Source organism: Eubalaena glacialis, chromosome 14, assembly GCF_028564815.1.
Source record: "Eubalaena glacialis isolate mEubGla1 chromosome 14, mEubGla1.1.hap2.+ XY, whole genome shotgun sequence".
Taxonomy (NCBI): Eukaryota; Metazoa; Chordata; class Mammalia; order Artiodactyla; family Balaenidae; genus Eubalaena; species Eubalaena glacialis.
In genome coordinates, this window is record NC_083729.1 from 2,080,659 (window position 1) to 2,100,017 (window position 19,359).

The window sequence follows — 19,359 nt, forward strand, 5'->3', positions numbered from 1 at the left end:
ACAGCTAATACAATCTAAGTGCCACGTGACTCTTTGCCGGTGCAAGGCAAGTCCAGGCTTTGCTTTTTTGAACTTTCAGGAATGTTTTCTGAATATTTTCAGTCTGAGGTTGGTTGAGTCCTTGAATGCGGAACCTGTGTATATGGGGGGAAGGAAGGGAGAGTGGGAGCGACTGTACTCAGTCGTCAGTGGGGAGAAGCTAACAGGAGCATAAACAGGTCTGCTTTCTATTTTCAGTTAGGAAAGAAGCCACTTTTGAAAAGACTTACATTTACTAAAAAAATGAATAATTAAGATGGTAGGTTTTGGCTTCATTTTTAATGGTGATCTGGTTTGAAATATAGAAAACATATCTTAGTATAAGAATCCTAGCAAGAGCCGAAGGCTTTTTATTTGATACATTTTACTATTTTAAATCATTTATGGAGCACTTCATATTTGCAAAGTACTGCAAATAATTTTATTACACATTTAAATGTTTTATTAGTGGTGGGTACCTATATATATAGTGGATATAAAATAAGATAGGAGGAGTCTTTGCTGTGTAATAACTATTTCTTATTTGTTTCAAAAATACATAAATATCCATGATCAGGTAGTCTCATTAATATATTTCTGCTCCCAGACACCTTCTTTCTGGGACGGTGTCAACGGGCTCCTTATCTCCTAGAGCTAAAGTCCCCCGCACACCCACCCCAGAAAAAACCCTCTCCCCTCGTGCTTTAGCTGCCGTACTTAGTACTTGGTACACATCTGTACTTGGTAGAAAAAAATGATGTGTTATTTCTACAGGCATTAGTGTGGTTCCTGCACATCAGGTAAGAGTCGGGGCCCCATCACGTGAGGCAGAGGTGGACAAGCCACCACCTGTTCCTAGACCAGGACGTAAAGGCTGCGTCTGCGAGGCTGCTGTCCCACCGGGTGGGTGTTCAGCCTGTCCTTGAGTCCCAAACCTCTCTTCCTCATTTTACAAACAGCATGTTCTTACTGCAGAAAAATGGAAGAGAAATTGATTGCGTAAACCACTGTTGGTTAACATCTTTGTATGTACTAACATTTTTTTTGAAGTATATTTGATTTACAGTGTTGTGTTAGTTTCAGGTGTATAGCACAGCAATTCAGTTATATATATATATATATATATATATATATATACACACATACACACACATATATATGTATATATATTCTTTTCCATTATAAGTTATTACAAGATATTGAATAGAGTTCCCTGTGCTATACAGTAGGTCCTTGTTGGTTACCTATTTTATATATAGTAGTGTGTATATGTTAATCCCAGACTCCTAATTTATCCCTCCCGCCACTTCCAGTTTGGTAACCATAAGTTTGTTTTCTATGTCTGTGAATCTGTTTCTGTTTTGTATATAAGTTCATTTGTATCATTTTTTTTTTTAGATTCCACATATAAGCGATATCATGATGGCATTATGTACTAACATTTAGTTTAGTATGTGTGTGTATACATGCAGTGTGTCTCTGTGAATATGGATAGATATGTGTATGTATTTGTGTTATACAAACACAATTCCGTATTACAGTTGACCCTTGAACAACACGGGTGTGAACTGCGTGGATCCGCTTACACGTGGATTTTTTCCTGCAGGTCCTGGACCCAGTCCTCCTTGGATTATTTCTTTAGGATCAATCCTAGGAGGAGAACGACTGGGTCAGAGTAGGGACAGTTTTGAGACATATTAATACAGACTATTAATACGTATCTTTCAGAAACAGGATAGCAGTGCACCTTTACCAGTAGTACCATGTGCATGTACTTGCTTTCATGTCTCCTTGTCTGCCCTGACTTGTTCTTTTTAAAAAATTGTTTTTTCTCATTTCTTAGGCTAGCAATGGCATTTGCTTTTTTTAATCTTTTTTCTTTCTTTTTTCTGGGGGGGGCGGTGGGAGCTGTTGAAGATCAACTCACTAGTAAATTGTGATTTGCATCTCTTCCATTACTAATGTATTGTTGTTTTTTTTACTGCCTTTTATAGTTCTGTGAATTTACTATTTCATGTTTCACAAATCTTGGAGCATCTATATGTGATAAGGGCCACAGTAAAGAAATACTGTTAGAGGCTAAAACCAGTGCCCTAGACAAGGCCACTGCCCCAGGACCTCACCCAGAGGAGGAGACAGGACACAGTCGCAGTTGACAGTTACCTGGAATGCGAGGCTGTCTTTTATGCGGGCAGGATGGGTGAGCTGGACCGCACCCTAGAGCAGTGTTTCCCAACCCACTCTTCAGTACTGGCGCCTGAGGAACGTTGTTAGCCGTTTCCCTAATTGCTCACCACCACCCTGAGCCTGCAGGAAGCTAAAGACTAAGGAGTCAGGTCTTAGGTTGGGTTACCCGTTGTCCCCAAGACCCAAGTCCCATCCCCTGTGTGTGTGTGCCGGTGGGCTCTTCTGGTTGTTCTCAGTGCCTTTTTAAAGGATCCCTGCTTCTTTCAGACCCCGCCCCTCCCCCTACTCCTCAATGAATGGCCTCCCCTCCCCACCCCCAGACAGAAGCCTTCCCTTCCCGCCGGGCACTCGCCTCCGGAGGTCTGCGGTCAGCATCCTTCCCCAACCACAGCTCTCTCCTTCCTTCCCGGCGGGCAGTCGGCCTGTCTCCAGCTTGGTCCGCCTTTGCTCTGTAAGGCTCCGAGTATTTGGTTAGAAACGAGCACTGAGTCTCGCTGTCCCTGGCGCTGCCCCTGGGAGCTTGGCGACTTGCAGACCCCGGAGCTGCCTCCTCGCTGCCCGCCGCGGCTCGTTCACCTCCCATCTCGTGGATCCGACCTCCACCCGCCCGCGTCTCCTCCCTGCTCCCAGGGCGCCACCTTCCTTCACTCTGGCTCTGCGTCCCCGCCTGGCCGACTGCACGGCCCCTCCTCCCTGACCCGGTCGCTGCCCACACCCTCCACGGGCAGTTCTCCCACGTTCCGTCTCGGGCGGGCACAGGCCACACGCCAGCTGCTTATGCTTCTTTCCCTCTGACTATCTCAGAGGCCCAGATGGTCACCCAGTCTTGTCCCCCTGCCTTCTGCACCCCACACGCTGCTACGGGCCACCTGCAGCTGTGCTTTTCAGGCTTGGCGCTGAGGGCAGTGGGGTTGGGTTTTGGGTTTTGGGTTTTTCTCGTGGGTTTTTTTTTTTTTTTTTTGACTTTACAGTCTTTAGCAGACTAAAACTTTTGTAAAATTCAATATCAATTAATAATAATGAGAAAAATGAGATGTACCACGTGCAAGCCCCCTTTTGTTACTATTTTATTCAATAGACATCTCATCCTGTAGAAGTTTTTCAGTCTCTGAGCCTTTCTTGCTGTGGACCAGTCACAAGCCATTGAGGGGGCATGGTCCACAGTCCCTCCGAGGTGGCAGCGGCCGCGTGTCCTGTCAGGACCACGGAGTATCCTGGGCCCTGCGGGCCGCTCGGTCTCCGGGCAGCAGATGAGCGCCCCCCTCCTCGGAGGGTGCACGGAGCCGCCTGGAGCCTGCGGAAGGGGCCAAGCGGCGGTGGGTGTGGTCCACAGGCCGACGCGGGGTCTGGAGGACTGGGTATCATCCCGAATGCTGCGGCGACATCTCATGGCCCCTCAGATTCGCTCTTCATCACGGCAGGGGCTGCTGTTTCCAGAATGTCGCCATGCTCTTGAAAGCCTGCGCAGGGGCCTGGCCTTACCTGCCCCCGTCCTCACCTGTGCTGCCCACCCTCACCTGCCTCCCTCCCTCGGGCCACAGGCCTTCCCTCCTGCTCCTGTGCTTCCCGGCTGCTCACACCTGCCCTCCTCACTGGGTCATCCCTCACTCGCTCTCAGCTGAAGTCCTTTCCTGGGAAGACTGCCCCGTGCGCTCTGTTGCGATCTAGTGTCACCAGCAGGAGGGGCCAGCGTGTGTGATGCAGGCGGGCAGGAAGAGGCCGTCACCAAGCCCTGCACACGGGACCCGCTGAGATGTACACACAGAGCTGGTCCGAAGTCAGCAGAACACCCTTCCCTGTCCCTTTCCACGTTTGCAGCCCAAGGAGGGTATACACGGCCGCTGTTACCATAGAAAGGGATTATTGCGCTGAATTTAGACCGGAGAAAGCATCTGAAGATAGTTTTAGTATAAATTATCTTAACCAGCCTAAAAATATTTCTGAGCTACCCACCAGAACGTGGAAGTCCTGTGTTCCTGGAAATCGTTTGTCGTACTTTGGACCGTTTCGAGGGAAGTGGCTCCAGTCCGGTCTCAGGATGGACCAGTGGCTCTCAGAGCTGGACAGCATATGGCCCTGGAGCAGGAGGCCTGACACTGTGCTGTTTCTGTGCCAGTCTTCTCATCGTGGAAAGAAAAAGCTGCAAGATGTATTTTAAGAAATCAGATTTGCGTCATCCTGTTACAGTTGCAGCTTGCTGACAGGAATCTGATAGCTGGTGCCGGCTGTCGGGCCAGTGAGGAAAATAATGCGAGAAAGTGTTGAGAAGCCCATGCAACACTGAGAGAGCACTGCACGCCTCTGAGAGCGGCTGGAATCCAGACTCTGACCCCGCAGGTGCTGGTGGGCGTGCGGCCAGCAGGCTCCATTCTCTGCTGGTGAGAGCAGGAGGTGTGCATGGCCTCGAGGGTCCTTGTACGGCCAGAGGATCCTGCCATCCAGTCCGGCAGTCCTGCTCCTTGCTGTTTGCCCAGAGGATTTCAAGCTCACGTCCGCACAAAAGCCTGCACTTGCGTGTTCATAGCACCTTTATTCATCGTGGCCAAAAACTGGACGTGGCCAAGGTGCCCTTCAGCAGGTGAATGGGTAACGGTGGTTCGTCCAGACGCTGGAATATCACTCGGCACTAAAAAGCCATGACCTGTCGGGTCAGGAGGAGCCGTGAGGAGCCTGAGGTGCCCGTGGCTGGGGAGGGCAGGCGGCTTGCGCTAGGGCACACGACCAGTTCACCGTGGAGCCTGGACTCATGCCGCACCAACATCCTTCCCGCCCCAGTTGCACTAAGCGGGCTGGGCATGCACACATGCACGCACGCACACACGTGAGAGAGGAAGAAGAGGAAGGAGGGTTCCTCCACGAGGAGCTGGTCCTTGCTGACTGCGTCATAAAAAGAAATGTGAATTCTGACTGAGGAAAGAACAGGCTGGACACGCTCCCCCGGCACCCCCGGCTTCTTGTTCAAGAAGCACTTCGCAGATGCAAAATCACTCAGTGCATCCTTGAAAACAGCAGTTTACTGTCCCCCTTCCTTGCTGGAGCCAAGGTTAACAGGTGCAAAGATGTGTGTTCACCGCCCCCCCACTCTGGCCCCTGCCCCGCAGACCTGCCCCGCCTCTGCCCTGCGGGCTGGGTGGTGCGCCCACGCGGCGCGGGTGGTGCCTGTTCTGTCGGGAGAGCCTGCGTCCAGCACCCACTTCCAGCTTCTTAAAGGGTCAGACGTTCCCTCTGGCGATGCTTCCCCACCCATTTGCCTGGTGGCCCTCCTTTCTGTGTCACATCAGGGCAGAGATGGGCACAGTGAGGCCGAGTCCCTGAGCCCGTGTGTCGGTATCAGCCAGCGTTCCTGTGGTTCTAGTTATAACATGAAGCGCTGCATGTGGATACACGGCCTAGAACATGTTGCGTCGGCGTAGTTCATTGATATATTTTTCATATTGAGAACATAGAATCATGTTAAACATATAAACCACTACAGTCACACACAGACCTTAGATACAAATATATCCAGCACATAGATTAAAATTAAATATTTGATTGTAATTTGATAAAAATCACAAGATAGAGGTGTCTTGCTAGAAAGGAAAGCAGTCTTACGGATTTGTGGTCGGGGAGCTTTCGACGAGAATTCTGCCCCCGCGCTCTGTCAGGGGTTAACTGTTAAGATACTCTCTGTCGCTCGTCTTGAAGCGCGTCTCCGGCTCGGCCCCCTTCCTGCCTAACGCCCGTCCGGCCTTCGCGTCTGAGCGGCCGAGCCCTTGGTGACGTGTCCCCGTGTCTTTCAGAGCTGCAAGAACTGGAGGGCAGCCGTGGACCTGTGCGGGCGGCTCCTTACGGCCCACGGCCAAGGCTACGGCAAGAGCGGGCTGCCGACCAGCCACACCGCCGACTCCCTGCAGGTACCGCCCTGATCCTTCTCGGCTTCAGCAGCGTCTGGGGGCTGGAAGGGCCTTAAATTCTTAAAGAGGGAGGAGCGCGGAGAGTAGAGTTCTGAACGACAGGAAGCTCCTCTCACGAGGAGCAGCTGCAGAAGTCCGTCACGGGGCGTTTGCTTTTATTCGAAATTCTATGGGAACCCCCCCCCCCCAAATCAAACCAGCCTCCAGATGCTCCAAGTCCGTGCGGAGCTGGTGGGAGGAGGGACCCTGGAGACCGCCGGGCGCAGCGGTCTGGGCCGTGCTCCTGTTTCTCCGTCTGCCCGCCGGGAGCTGGCGCGGGGCGGTCAGGAGCGCACGGCCCACGTTACACGTGCCGCGTCCCCCAGCCTCTGGCCCAAGCGGAGGAGGTTTTCCTTCCTCATGTCTGAAGCCCGTCCCCACGGCCAGGGTGGCCCTCCCCGGACACGGCTCCGCTTCCCGCGTGAGCCGACCCCCCGCTCCCTCTTCGTGGTCGTCCCACAGACTGCCGCCACCTTCCTGCTCTGCAGCTGCGAGCCCCGCCCGCCGCCCCCAGGTTACGGGCGGCGCCCCCGACGGCCGTGCACTGCGGGCCGGAGCAGGGCGGCCTTCGCTCGGCGCGGTGCCCGGCGCCCGGCTTTTCAGTCCGGCCCTTGCCACGTGGTCACTGCTTTTACACCTCGTTTCTATCTGTGGTGGAACGAGGTTGACTTGGGTCACTTCCGAGGCCCCAACCCTGCCCTCTCAGGTGGCCTCCGCTGGTTTCCTGAAGGGGCGTGGGTTCTGGCCACTGGAACCGACTGCGCCCCGCATGCCCCGCCCCATGCCCCTCCCCCCCGAGATGTCACGCCCTTCGCCGCTCCGCCCCCCGACACAGCTCCGCCGCCTGCTCCCCATGCCCTCGCCGGCCGACCCCCTCGGTGCGTCCTCGCTCCTCCTTCACCCCAACCCCTGGATTCTGCTCTCCTTCGGGGAGGGGGTGTCTCTTTTAAAATCCATTTTTATAAACCTGTAATTATGCAAACGTGCTAAAAAAGAAAGTTAGTTTAGCCTTGTTTTCATGTATTTGAAATCGAGCTCTAATACCAAATTAAAAGGGAATGGGAATCTGAACCTGCGATACACAGATAACCTATTATTTCAATTATATTTTGTGTTTTCAGCTTTGGTTTGTGAGGCTGGCACTGCTGGTGAAGCTGGGCCTTTTCCAGAATGCCGAGATGGAGTTTGAGCCCTTCGGAAACCTGGATCAGCCAGATCTCTATTACGAGTACTACCCTCACGTGTACCCTGGGCGTAGGGGTAAGGCTGGGGTTAACGCCAGTGCTTTTGCATGTGCTTTGCTTTGCCTGCGCTTACGGATCCAGTCCTGGTCATCAGGTGAGCCGCCCGCAGTGAGCCTTGACCTACAGGGTGACCTCGCTCTGGCTCCTGAGCACACTGACCTGGACAGACTCACTGACGCATCCGTCTGCCCATTCCACAGCCATTTCTCGGGCACCTGCTGTGCCATGGCACTAAGATCTGGTATGAGGATTAGGGGGTGACATTCAGACTGTGCTCCGGAGTAAAAAATAATCTTGTATCATGACTTAGTGCAAACGTACACACAGAAATGAAACAGAGACAGAGAGTCATGCAGCAGTACTTACTCTGTGCCATTTTCTCCTAATCTCCATTCTGATTTATTTAATTTACTTAAAAGTCTGGAAAGTTTGGCTGTGGCGGCAAATGGGCTTGGGCGGCTCCTTGGCGGGTGGTGGCGGTGGCCGTAGCGGTTCCTTTTGGCCCTGTTAATGTCGGGGCCAGGCCCGGGGAGGATGGCGCCCTAGAGCCCGGCCTTGCTGGGGTAGGGGCGGGAGGGGACGGGGTGGGGACCGGCCATGTCGGAGGTGACCCGAAGTCTGCTGCAGCGCTGGGGCGCCAGTTTTAGGAGAGGCGCCGACTTCGACTCTTGGGGCCAGCTGGTGGAGGCGATAGACGAGTATCAGATATTAGCAAGACACCTACAAAAAGAGGCCCAAGCTCAACACAATAATTCTGAATTCACGGAAGAACAAAAGAAAACCATAGGCAAAATTGCAACATGCTTGGAATTACGAAGTGCAGCTTTACAGTCCACACAGTCCCAAGAAGAATTTAAACTGGAGGATCTGAAGAAGCTAGAACCAATCCTAAAGAATATTCTTACATATAATAAAGAATTCCCATTTGATGTTCAGCCTGTCCCCTTAAGAAGAATTTTAGCACCTGGTGAAGAAGAGAATTTGGAATTTGAAGAAGATGAAGAAGAGGGTGGTGCTGGAGCAGGGTCTCCTGATGCCTTTCCTGCTAGAGTTCCCGCGCAGGGGACTTGCGTTCGATCCCTGGTCAGGGAACTAAGATCCCACACGCCGTGGGACAGCTAAGCCCACGCGCCGCAACTACTGAGCCCATGCGCCACAACTAGAGAGCTCGTGCTGCGACTACATAGCCCACGCGCTCTGGAGCCCACGCACCGCAACTACTGAGCCTGCACGCTCTGGAAACCGCGCTCCACAACTAGAGAGGAGCCCCTGTGCCGCAGCGAAGACCCGACGCAGCCAAAAATAAATAAATAAACAAATATTAAAAAAAGAAAAAAAACTGTATTGCTAAAAAAATGCTAGCCCTCATCTGAACCTTCAGCTAGTTGTAACCTTCTTGCTGGTGGAGAGTTTTATCTAACGTTGACGGCTGCTGACTGATCAGGGTGCTGGTCGCAGAAGGTTGGGGCAGCTGTGGCACCTTCTTAAAATAAGAGCACAGTGAAGTTTGCCACCTAGGTTGACTCTTCCTTTCACAGTTTCTCTCTAGCATGCAGTGCTATTTAATGGCACTTCACCCATAGTAGAACTTCTTTCAAAATTGGAGTCAAGTCTCTCAAACCTTGCCACTGTCTATCAACTAAGTCTCTGTAATGGTCTAAATTTTTTGTTGCCATTTTAACAATCTTCACAGCATCTTCACCAGGAGTAGATTCCATCTCAGGAAACCACTTTCTTTGCTCGTCTGTACGAAGCAATTCCTCATCTGTTAAAGTTTTATGAGATGGCAGCAATTCAGTCACATCTTCAGGCTCCACTTCTAATTCTAGTTCTCTTGCTGTTTCCACCACATCTGCGGTTACAATGGTAACATCAAAGATCACTGATCACAGATCACTGTAACAAATATAATAATAGTGAAAAAGTTTGAAATATTGCAAGAATTATCAAAATGTGACACAGAGACACGAAGTGAACAAATGCTGTCGGAAAAATGGCGCCAATAGACTGGCTTGCTTGCTTGACACAGGGTTACCGCAGATGTTCAATTTGTAAAAAATGCGATATCTGTGAAGTGCAATAAAGTACTACAGTAATAATAGTGATATTCCAGTGTTTATAATGCCCCTTGGGGAGGAGGCATTATGGAGTTGGAGCAACATAGACTTGAACCAACAGACACTGGGCTTGAGTCTGACCTCTGTCCATTACTAGTTGCACCTATTCTTAAACCAGTTTGAACCTCAATTTCTTTATTTATAAAATGGGATGATAATCATGCCTAACTCATAAGGTTCCTGTGAAGACTAAACAAGGTACAGCATATAAAGCTTTTAGCACAGTACCTGTCATATGCTGAATGTTAGTGAGGTGATTATTCTCATCATCATCATCTTTCAATGGAGATAACAATACCTACACTATAGGATTATTGGGAAAATTACTGTAGATGGTAGCTGTTGTTGTTAATAATGTTTCTTTGGTATAGGGCATTATTCCTAATGTACCTTGCTTTATGAAAAGAGAGATGTATTTTTCTTGTTTTTGTCATACATGTAGGAAATTTCAAAATTGCTGAGATGGTGAGAGAAATTATCTCGCTGTTTTACTAACTGAATAGTTGTTATTCCCTTTGAAAACCACATATTATCATTGCCGTAGCTTCCAGTACTATAAATTTCTATCTGACAAAAAAAAAAAAAAAAAAAAAAAAGTCTGGTTGCAGCCCACCAATGGGTCAGGACCATCATTTGGAAACACTGGGCTGCAGCGTGGGGTAGTTGTCGGAAGGTGGCCAGAAATAAGACTTGAGGAAGGGAGAGGGCCGGTTACAAAGAGCCTTCTGGAGCAGCCTTGAGGTAGAATGAACATCTCTTGGTGGAGAACCTTGTAAATATGTTTGAAACCCATCAAATGTTTGTATTAAATGTAAAACAATTTGGAAGGACCTCTGAGAGGCAGCATAAGCACGGGTACTGAAAGCCCGGGCTCTGGAGCCAGACTCCCTGTTAAATCCTGGCCCCTCCTCTTACTCGTGTGTGACCTTGGGCCAGTGATTCTGCATCTCTGCCCCGGTGTCCTTATCGGTACAACAGGGGTGGTAACCGTGCTTCTTCCTGGAGAGTCATGAAGAGTAAATGAGGTCGTATGTGTAAGTTGCTTAGAAGTGGCCGCACGTAGTAATCACTGCACTGGCTGTTTTTCTTATCTGTTCTTAATTCACGAGTGACACACCGTAGATCGCTGCCATCTTTTGTAAGATGGGCTGGTCAGCGTCTGTTGGATGCAGCAGTGGAGCGACAAAGAAAGGTCCTGGTTGCCAGGAAATGCAGAGCCTGATTGAGGCAGAAAATATAAAAACAGGACAAGAGACTACAAAGGCCCAATTAATAATAAAGATGGTAATTTTTGTAGACGTTTCAAAAAATTAAATCAACATCTTCCTTAACTTGGTAGGTAAATGATGAACTAAGAAGACTAGAAGTGAAAACACGTTTCTCAACTTCTTTTTGTGTTGTTTTTCCTTAAAACTCAGATCCTGTTTCTTTGGGGGACACAGGGAAGGTTGGGGGGTTACGCTTTCTTAGTCCTCAGTGCTTTATCCTTCATCATCTTCACTTTTCACGTAATGGGAGTTGGTCTGTATTGCCCTGAGTTTTCCCAGGCTTGAAGGAGGATTTTTTTTTTTAATTATTTTTTAATTTATTTATTTTTGGCTGCATTGGGTCTTCATTGCTGTGCACAGGCTTTCTCTCGTTGCGGCGAGCAGGGGCTACTCTTAGTTGCGGTGCGTGGGCTTCTCTTGTTGTGGAGCACGGGCTCTAGGCGCGCGGGCTCAGTAGTTGTGTCTCACGGGCTCTAGAGCGCAGGCTCAGTAGTTGTGGCGCACGGGCTTGGTTGCTCTGCAGTATGGGGAATCTTCCCGGACCAGGGCTCGAACCCGTGTCCCCTGCATTGGCAGGCGGATTCTCAACCACTGCGCCACCAGGGAAGCCCTTGAAGGAGGATTTTCAATGTGAGTTACTGTTAGACTTTTAGCCTCACTAGTGTAAAAATTCTTTTTCTTCGTTTTGACTAAAGGAACTCACCCCTTGTAGAAAAGGGGGGAAAAAAGTAGGTTTTAAAACCTACAACAGGGCAGAAATCAGACCGGTTGTCTTGATGAGGTTGGCTCAACTGAGTGGAAGTGAACCAGCCGTGCTATACCGCTCAGAGTCAGGAAGGGGGCGGCAGGGCCCCCGTCCCAAATTTGTGAAACTTCTTACCACCCAGTGGCCTGTCGGGTCCAGCTAGTCTCCGGAGGACCAGGTGAGAAGGGCCCAAAGCCAGGAGCCCTGGTGAGCAAGCGTTCAGGGGTGTGGCCCCAGCCGCAGTGGTGGCTCCACGGGTTTAGATGTGGGTGGGAGGCCCCCGGGCCTTGCTCACCCACCCACGCTTCCTGCTCTGGGGCCCCGTGGTGTCTGCACAGGGCAAGCAGACACGTCCGCCTCCTGTCTTGGAAGGTCACCCTCCCACACTTGTTCCAGGAAGCCCTCAGCGCTGGGGAGCAGGGCTGTATCCATCCTCTCTCTCCGTAAGGCTCGTCCGTGCGCCCGGCGTTGTAGGGGAGTCCACGTCCTCCCGTGCTCGTCTGGAGAGGCCCAGCATCCCCTGGTTGTCCGGCGGCCGCTCCCCCAGCGTGGGAGGTCCTGCGCTCCTTTCTCGCCTGCACTTCCTATCCGTTGTGGTCCGTCCCTTCCTCAGAAGGCGATTAGTAGGCTTCCACCCCAAATGAGGGTGTGTCTTTGTTGCCACTTCTTAATGGTGGAAGGGTGTTAGATGGAAAGGCTAAAGGCGTGTTGCAGGGGGAAGTGTGGGGTTATTTCTGTTCAGTAAATTCTCCCTGGCAGCCTTGATAATCAAGAGACGGCTGTTCCCATGCTTCCGGTAAGGAGCAGCTATGTTTCCCTTCAGCATAGGAAAAACATGTTTCTTCCCTCCGTGCCTGACTGTGGCCTGACGGCTCCCACGGCCTCCCCCCGACCCCCGGGCCTGGTCACGCTCGCGGCAGGGCGCGGGACCCTCCGCCGGGTCCAGGGATCGGCAGCTGGTGCCGACAGGTGTTTCGTCTGCTGCTGACAAAAACTGAGAAGTCTGAGCGCGCAGGCCATCGCCCAGTGGCTCTAAACTACAGGTATTCTGTCCTGTGGCCACCGCGGCCCTGCTCTCTCTCCTCACGGACGGAGGTTCGTGGAGGTGACGCCTAGCTTCCTGCGAAATGAGGAATCGGGTCCTCGGGTCCGGGTGTAGGACTCTGTCATCCTTCCCCTCGACTCTTAGAACATCTCGTCCTAAGGATGTGCATACCGAACGCACGCTTCTGACTCTGCCTGGAACTAAATTGCACTGGGGTAGGGATAAAGCGGAGCTGGTGGCCCTGCATCATTAAGCGGCTAATTTAAATTATGAAGTAGACATAAATCATACGTACATTTGAGCTAAAGTGTGTTAACATTCATCCATAATGATATGCTGAATGTTTACTCATTTTTCTTCTCATTTTGTGGTGTAACAAGCCTAAATGTGAGATTTTGATTCATTCATTTCATTTTAGCTTCCAGTATATAAGCAAAGCAGGTCATTAAAATGTGCTTTTAAAAGGAAGCTGTAATGATATAAACAAATAAATAACGTTTATGAATGAGCTTTAATATATTTTATTTAAATATTGGGCATAATTTTTACCCATTCAGAATATTCATAACAAGTAATGAATCATGAGTAAAAATCATGAAATTTTCTTTTTTAATTTTTATCTAAGAAAGGAAGAGTACTGTGGTCTAATATATCCTTTGACATTTCTAGCAGTTTTCATGGAGTTACTTTCAGGGAGTGTGTGTTTCCACACACTCAGGCCGCCTTTTAATCAGTTGTTTGGAATTCTCACCCTTGTTGGCAAGAAAGAATGACGGCAGTGGTTGTTGAACAGGCCACCGGAGGCTGGAGGAGTCCCCTTCCTTGAACTCTGTCCTTGCTCGTCCCTCACCTGTGTCCCTCTTCGCGCTCTCCGTTGATTGCTGCCCCCCCTCTTTGCTGTATGTGCCTCCCTGTAATTCCAGGCCTGAGAGGCTGGGTCAGGAGCTGCTCGCATCAAGCATCTCAGACTGCCCACAGCGTGGTGAGCAGAGCTCATTCTCAGGTGTGGGGTTTAGAAGCCCTGGTGGGGGGCTGTGAGCAGACAGCTCGCGTCTCCTCCTTGACGTGTGGTCCCCACACCCCAGCAGGACACACCCAGATGTGATATGCTAGGGTGACACCCGGCCACCAAGCTTCTCCACCTGTAACTGTCACACAGCTCGGGAAACCCAGAGCTTCAGCGCCGGTCGTGCCAGTAGAAGATGTCAGAACAGTGGCCTGAGCCCGGAGCCTCAGCGGCACCGTGAGAACCTGTCCCCTCTGCCGGGCAAGGTTGTCTTGCCTGTCGGCGTCCCGCTGCTTGAGGGATGGCAGTCCCCTGTCTAGAACGCTGATTGTACTTCCAGCAGGGCCCTCACACACACAGTTTCGCAGAACCAGATGTCACTGGGCTGCTTGAATGGTCCCCGCAGGTGGAGACGCTTGATTTTTCTGTCACTCACGTCCTGTGTACTCTTACCCATCCAATTCTGTCCCTTTTGAGAAGTCCTGTGTTGGGATGCCTCCTGGTTGAATCCACTCTTTACTCAACAAAAATTAAATCTTTTTAAATGTCAAAAAAATTTTATTAAGCACTCAGATAGTTAACAAATATTAACTTTTTTTTCATATTTACTTAAGACATTTTTTTGTAATAAACTCAAATATTATTGATTCAGCCTTTAAAGCTCCCCATTTCCATCCCCTCCCAAAGCAGCTTAGCGTGAATTTGTGTTTCCATATCACGTTTTGACATTTCCACTGCATACACACATATACACACACACACACACAATACAGAGAGAACTGCAGGCTTTTGAAATGTACATGAGGAGCGTATCTTTCTTCATTTTGCCTCTTTTTCCCACGTAACATTATTTGTATCTGTAAGTATCCATAAGGTGAGCAAGTAGGATCTTTCCGATTCCAGACCCTAATGAACGATGCATTGTGGTGCGTGTTTCTCTTTGGCCACATGTTCCTGCATTTCTCTAAGGTATAAATTAAAAGTGTCAGTGCCAGGCTGTGTGGTGGTTGTATTTTCAATCTTACAAGAAATGGTCAAATTACTTTCCAAAGTAGTTATACTAATTTAGATTCCCAAAACCAGTGTATTAAAGTTTTTGTTCCCCCACTTGTGAATAAGTCTTGTCAATAAGACTTCTATCTGGTGGGTCTGAAATTCTACCTCTCGTTACATCTTCTAGGGTTAAATGGCTTTTGTGTGTTACTGGCTGTTGCAGTTTCCTCTGAGGGGACCCACTCCTTCATAATCTTTGCCCACGTTTCCATTGGGTTATTTTTTGTTATTGATTTGTTGTAGTTCTTTACATATTTTAGGTATTTAATCCTTTATTTGTTATGAATCTTGCAATATCTTCTCCCATTCTGGGAAATATTGTTTCTAACCCTAAAAAATACCAACATAACCTTTTTGTCAGCTTAGCAAGGGTCCCCCACGCTCCCTGCCCACATCGTCTTTGGCCCTGAAGACAGACACCCCTGTACCACCCTACACAGCCCGCAGAGCATCCACCCCTCCCTGGAAACCTGCTCCCACCTCAGCACCCGGGGAGAAAGCAAGAGGGTCACGGATGCCAGCCTTTTCCCAAATTAAGTGTTTTGGGTTTTGTTTGTCTTTAATGTTGACAAGTTCAGAATTACTGTTCCTGTTAAGGCTTTAAAATATCTTTTCAAAACTCTTCACGTTGTTTCTCTTTTGAGAGCCATTCTTAATATGTTTATAATAGCCTTCTCCCTTTAATTTGCTTTTAATCAAATTATTTTTGATATTGTAATTGTTACACTAAAACAGATTGCTTCTTCTCCTATTGGCTTTGTATTCTTGAGAAGTGTTGAGAGGGATTATATCCATGGATAATATTACGAGATCATTTACTGTGTTTTTTTATGAACGTCTTGCTTTGGTCTGGTGCCTTTATTACAGTTGATAACCAGTGTTGATACATTATTATTAACATTACATTTGGGTTCACTCTTTAAGTTATGCATATTCATTGAAATTTTATCTTCAAAACAGATGAAATGTCCATTCCTGATGTCGTTAACATACCCATTCCTGATGGAGTTCTTTTCAGCCTCTTGTAGGACACTAAGGTTTCCCATCCCAGCACCATCTTTTCCGTCTGTTGTTGGAATTCTGTCTCCTGTTCGAAAGAAAGCGTAATGTTGGAAGTGAGCTTTGGGCTGTCAAAGTGCACCTCTGCGTAGGACGGTTCGCTCCAGCTTTCCGTGCACCTGGAGGAAAACTGTGAAGCCACAGATCTCTCTGTTAGAAATGAAAAACATTTTGATTGTTGTTTAAGAAACGCACAGATAGCAGTGCCTCTTCTGATACTAAATTCAAATCTGTGTGTTTAGTTTAAGTTATTAGAGCTATAATGATTTCATATGAAGTCTTATTTCAGAACTTAATCCTTATGAATTACCGAGTCAAACTAAAGCTGATGAGACAGACATACTCTGATTGACCCTCTGGCTCCCATCAGCTCCCTCCCTGCCTGGGTCAGCAAAGCTGAACTGTCGCTGGGTCTTCAGTCCTTTTCTGCCCTCCCTCCAGAGTCACACAACTCACGTTTCTAGTTCTCAGACTAAATTCAGAAACTTTTTATCAACACATAACCATACATGGTGGTTCAGGATTGTTCAGCACATTTCAAATGTCTTACTTTGTTTTCCATGAGAAAATTAACTCACCTCTCAGAGTTAACATCTGTTGCTTAGGTTAGATTTCCAGTTTACTTTCCTCGGTGCCAGAACTCTTCAGAGTTTATCACTTCAAGCATATTTTCCTCAATCTGAGAAGGCTGGTTAGTAAATCCTACAGCTTTTCACGTTGCTCACTCCCCTAATGAACTCTGGCATTTCCAGTCTTTCCCGGAACAGAAGGTTAAGAGAGACGAAAATGTTCAGTTCGGGGCGCCACCTCTATCGTCAGGACACCCGAGTGAAGCCTCCTGCAACCCGTCTCACGCGAGAAACGTGGGAGACACGTGCGTTCCCAGCACCACCTGCATCAGACACTGCGTTTCAGACTCGTGCAGAGGCAGTATGGACCATCCTGAATTCCCCTTCCTGCCTCAGGGCTCTGGGGCAGCACCGAATTATCCCTTTAATAGTAAGTCGTCTAGGACTCGCTCAGGCTGGTTTTTTGTTTTCAGATGCACCCTTGAAGTTGGAAGTGTCTCGTTGAGGGTTGTTTTGTGGCGGGTGAGGGACTCTGTGCTCTCCGCCAGGCACCGGTGTCCCCCGACCTGTGTCCTCACGGCAGAGCAGAGGAAGCAGGGGCTCCGCTCCTCGCGTGCCGCCGGGTCGCAGGGGTCCGGGAAGGACGGGGGTGGGCGCCGGGTCCAGGGAAGCAAGTGCAGAGCAGCAGTCAGGCACCGGGTCCTGCTTGCCTTGACGGCAAGAGAACCTGCCAGGCCCCAAGGGGGAGAGCTGAGCCTGCCGACCGTGGACAGAGGGTCCACGGAGTCTGCGCTCTGCTGGGCATCCACCAGGCACCATGCACCATCGCGTCAGCACGCTCGGGCCTCCCAGCAGCCTGGCCGTGTCCCAGTCCCCTGTCCTGCTGGGCGGGCGGCCAGGAAAGTTGAGAGAGGACGCCACCCGCCCAGCACACAGGTGAGTGGGTGGCGAGAGGTCCAGACCGTCTCCACGCCAGGGAAGTCCTGTGCCTGTGTGCCCCCCGGGAGTCAAGCTGACATTCCTCCTCTTGCTTCTTCTTTCAAGTTCGCTGCCCAGCACGGGGCCTGCGTGATTTCTGGTGCATGCCGCTCTGACTCTCTGTGGCTGCCGAGTGGGTCTGCCGTACTGCAGGGGACTCGATAACATGAATTGTGTAGGAGTGTTTTCATTTAATGTTTTCTAAATGATTAATGAGAGCACTTCTACCGTATTTATACCGACCTAGATTTTGGCAGGTCGTGACTGTATGTGGGAACTTTCCAGAAAAACAGATCCACTGGGAAATATGTTTCCTTCCAGATTCTGACTTGCCCTCTTTTTCAAGGCGTGCTCTCCATGCAGGGGAGACAGGCTTCTGGCTGGTGTGGAGCTGTGCGTATTTCATGTCGCTGGATTCTTCTGGCATGAAGGGCTTCACTGATTCCCAGTTTCTCTTCACACACAGCAAGGCTGGGCTTGCTAGACTGAGAGAATCAGTTTAAAGGTACTTTTATTTGCATTTCTTTAAAACAAACAAACAAACAAAAGCAGGAAAGGCCTGAGTTACGTCGAAGCAGTTTCTGCTGTTTTATTGGCGAGATTGTGGGGTTTGCTTGGGGACAGTGGTCACATCCCCTTCGTGTGTACATCCAGCGCCTGTGCTTGCCTTCGGCACCTGAAACCCGCTGAGTAACTGGCTGTTAACCTGTTCAAGCTGGGATTAATAGACAGCGTTTCTCCAGCGGCTTTTCTTGTTTTGGCTGTATGGACAGTATATTTCTCTAGAGAGGGGCATTTCTCTTTCTGACGTGTCATGAGGCTGTGTGTGTGCTTCCCTCTGGATTTCTGCTCTTTGAGATTTTTAAGCAGTATGAGACCTCCCAGTGGTACCAAGAGAGAAGCGGGGGAAGCTGTTTGCCACTTTAGCCCTGGCTTTCTCCCAGACACCCCCAGGAGAGCCACGGGCAAGGGGGACGTAGCTAAGGAGGACCGGTGCTGGCTCTTCCTCTTCCTGCTCTCGGCCGTCTGGATAGAGTCCCAACTCCAGATGCGAGTCACAGGGAGGCACGTGGAGCGTCACCTGTCGCCGGCATCTGCCTGTGTCCACCTCCCAGAGCTGCGGGAGTCTGGTCCAGCACAGACAGGCTCTGGTGGAAAGCTCGACAGTTTGGGACAGGGATGTCTGTTACTCCATAGAAGACGGTGCCTGGAGAGAAGACGGTGTGAGGGCCCAGAGCAGACAGAACTGCAGGCATGTTCTTTTGGTCTTCCAAAAGGTCTTTGTTCTGTCTGCGTTAGTTAGGACTTCCGTACCATGTTCAGTAGGAGTGGTAAAAAGGGGAGGGACATCTCGGCATTATTCAGGACCTTAGGGGGAAAGCATCTAGTTTCTCACCATTGATTATGTTGTTAGCTGTAGGTTTTTAATAGATGTTCTTTATCAAATTGAGGACGTTTTCCTCTATTCTTAGTTTGCTGAGAGTTTTAATCATGAATGGGTGGTATATTTTGTCAAATGCTTTTTCTGTTTCTCTTGATATATTGTGTGATTTTTCTTGTTTAGCTTGTTTGATGTGATGGGTTACGTTAATTGATTTTTGAATGTTGAACCAACCTTGCATACCTGGAATAAATCCCAGTTGGTCATGGTGAATAATTTCTTTTATACACTGTTAGTTTTGATTTGCTAATTTTTTGTTGGATTTGATTTAGTTGGATTTGACTTGCTAATTTTGTTGAGGATTTTTGTATCTATGTTCATTAGCTATGTTCATCTATAGTTTTCCTTTCTTATAATACTGATTTTTTCCTGATTTTTCTCTAAGGGTAATGCTGGGCTCATAGAATAAATTAGGGAGCATCCCCTCCACTTCTGTCTTCTGGAAGAGATTGTAGAGAATTGGTACCAATTCTTCCTTAAATGTTTTATAGAATTCACCAGTGAAACCATCTGGGCCTGGGCCTGGTGCCTTCTACTTTTGGAAGGTTATTATTTATTGATTTCATTTCTTAAGTAGATATTGGCCTACTTAGATTGTCTATTTCTCCTTGTATGAGTTTTAGTAAGCAGGTTGTGTCTTTCAAGGAATTGGTCCATTTCATCTAGGTTATAAAATTTATTGACATAGATTTGT

The 19,359-nt window shown here is 49.0% G+C and overlaps 2 protein-coding genes across 7 annotated transcripts in view; both read left to right on the forward strand.

The window, feature by feature from the left end:
• The window catches only part of TRAPPC12 (trafficking protein particle complex subunit 12), a 67,522-nt gene that overhangs the window by 21,010 nt on the left and 27,153 nt on the right, over positions 1 to 19,359 (forward strand). For 3 of the 6 annotated variants that reach the window (XR_009703829.1, XM_061211294.1, XM_061211297.1), the window contains exons 4-5: positions 5,988 to 6,101; positions 7,262 to 7,400. Coding sequence is in view for 5 of the 6 variants with exons in the window: in XM_061211294.1 (XP_061067277.1) it covers positions 5,988 to 6,101; positions 7,262 to 7,400 (253 nt within the window). In the remaining variant the exon portion in view is untranslated. The remainder of the gene's footprint in view (positions 1 to 5,987; positions 6,102 to 7,261; positions 7,401 to 19,359) is intronic. The other 3 variants (XM_061211295.1, XM_061211296.1, XM_061211298.1) reach the window with 1 other exon arrangement.
• On the forward strand, positions 7,818 to 8,675 carry LOC133105426 (axin interactor, dorsalization-associated protein-like). The gene has a single exon (XM_061211408.1). It carries the CDS (start codon positions 7,982 to 7,984, stop codon positions 8,504 to 8,506), a length of 525 nt encoding a protein of 174 aa, XP_061067391.1. The 5' UTR covers positions 7,818 to 7,981; the 3' UTR covers positions 8,507 to 8,675.

Bases quoted from the DNA above. Each gene is read 5' to 3' on its own strand.
- LOC133105426 (XM_061211408.1), top strand. From the start codon at position 7,982: ATGTCGGAGGTGACCCGAAGTCTGCTGCAGCGCTGGGGCGCCAGTTTT.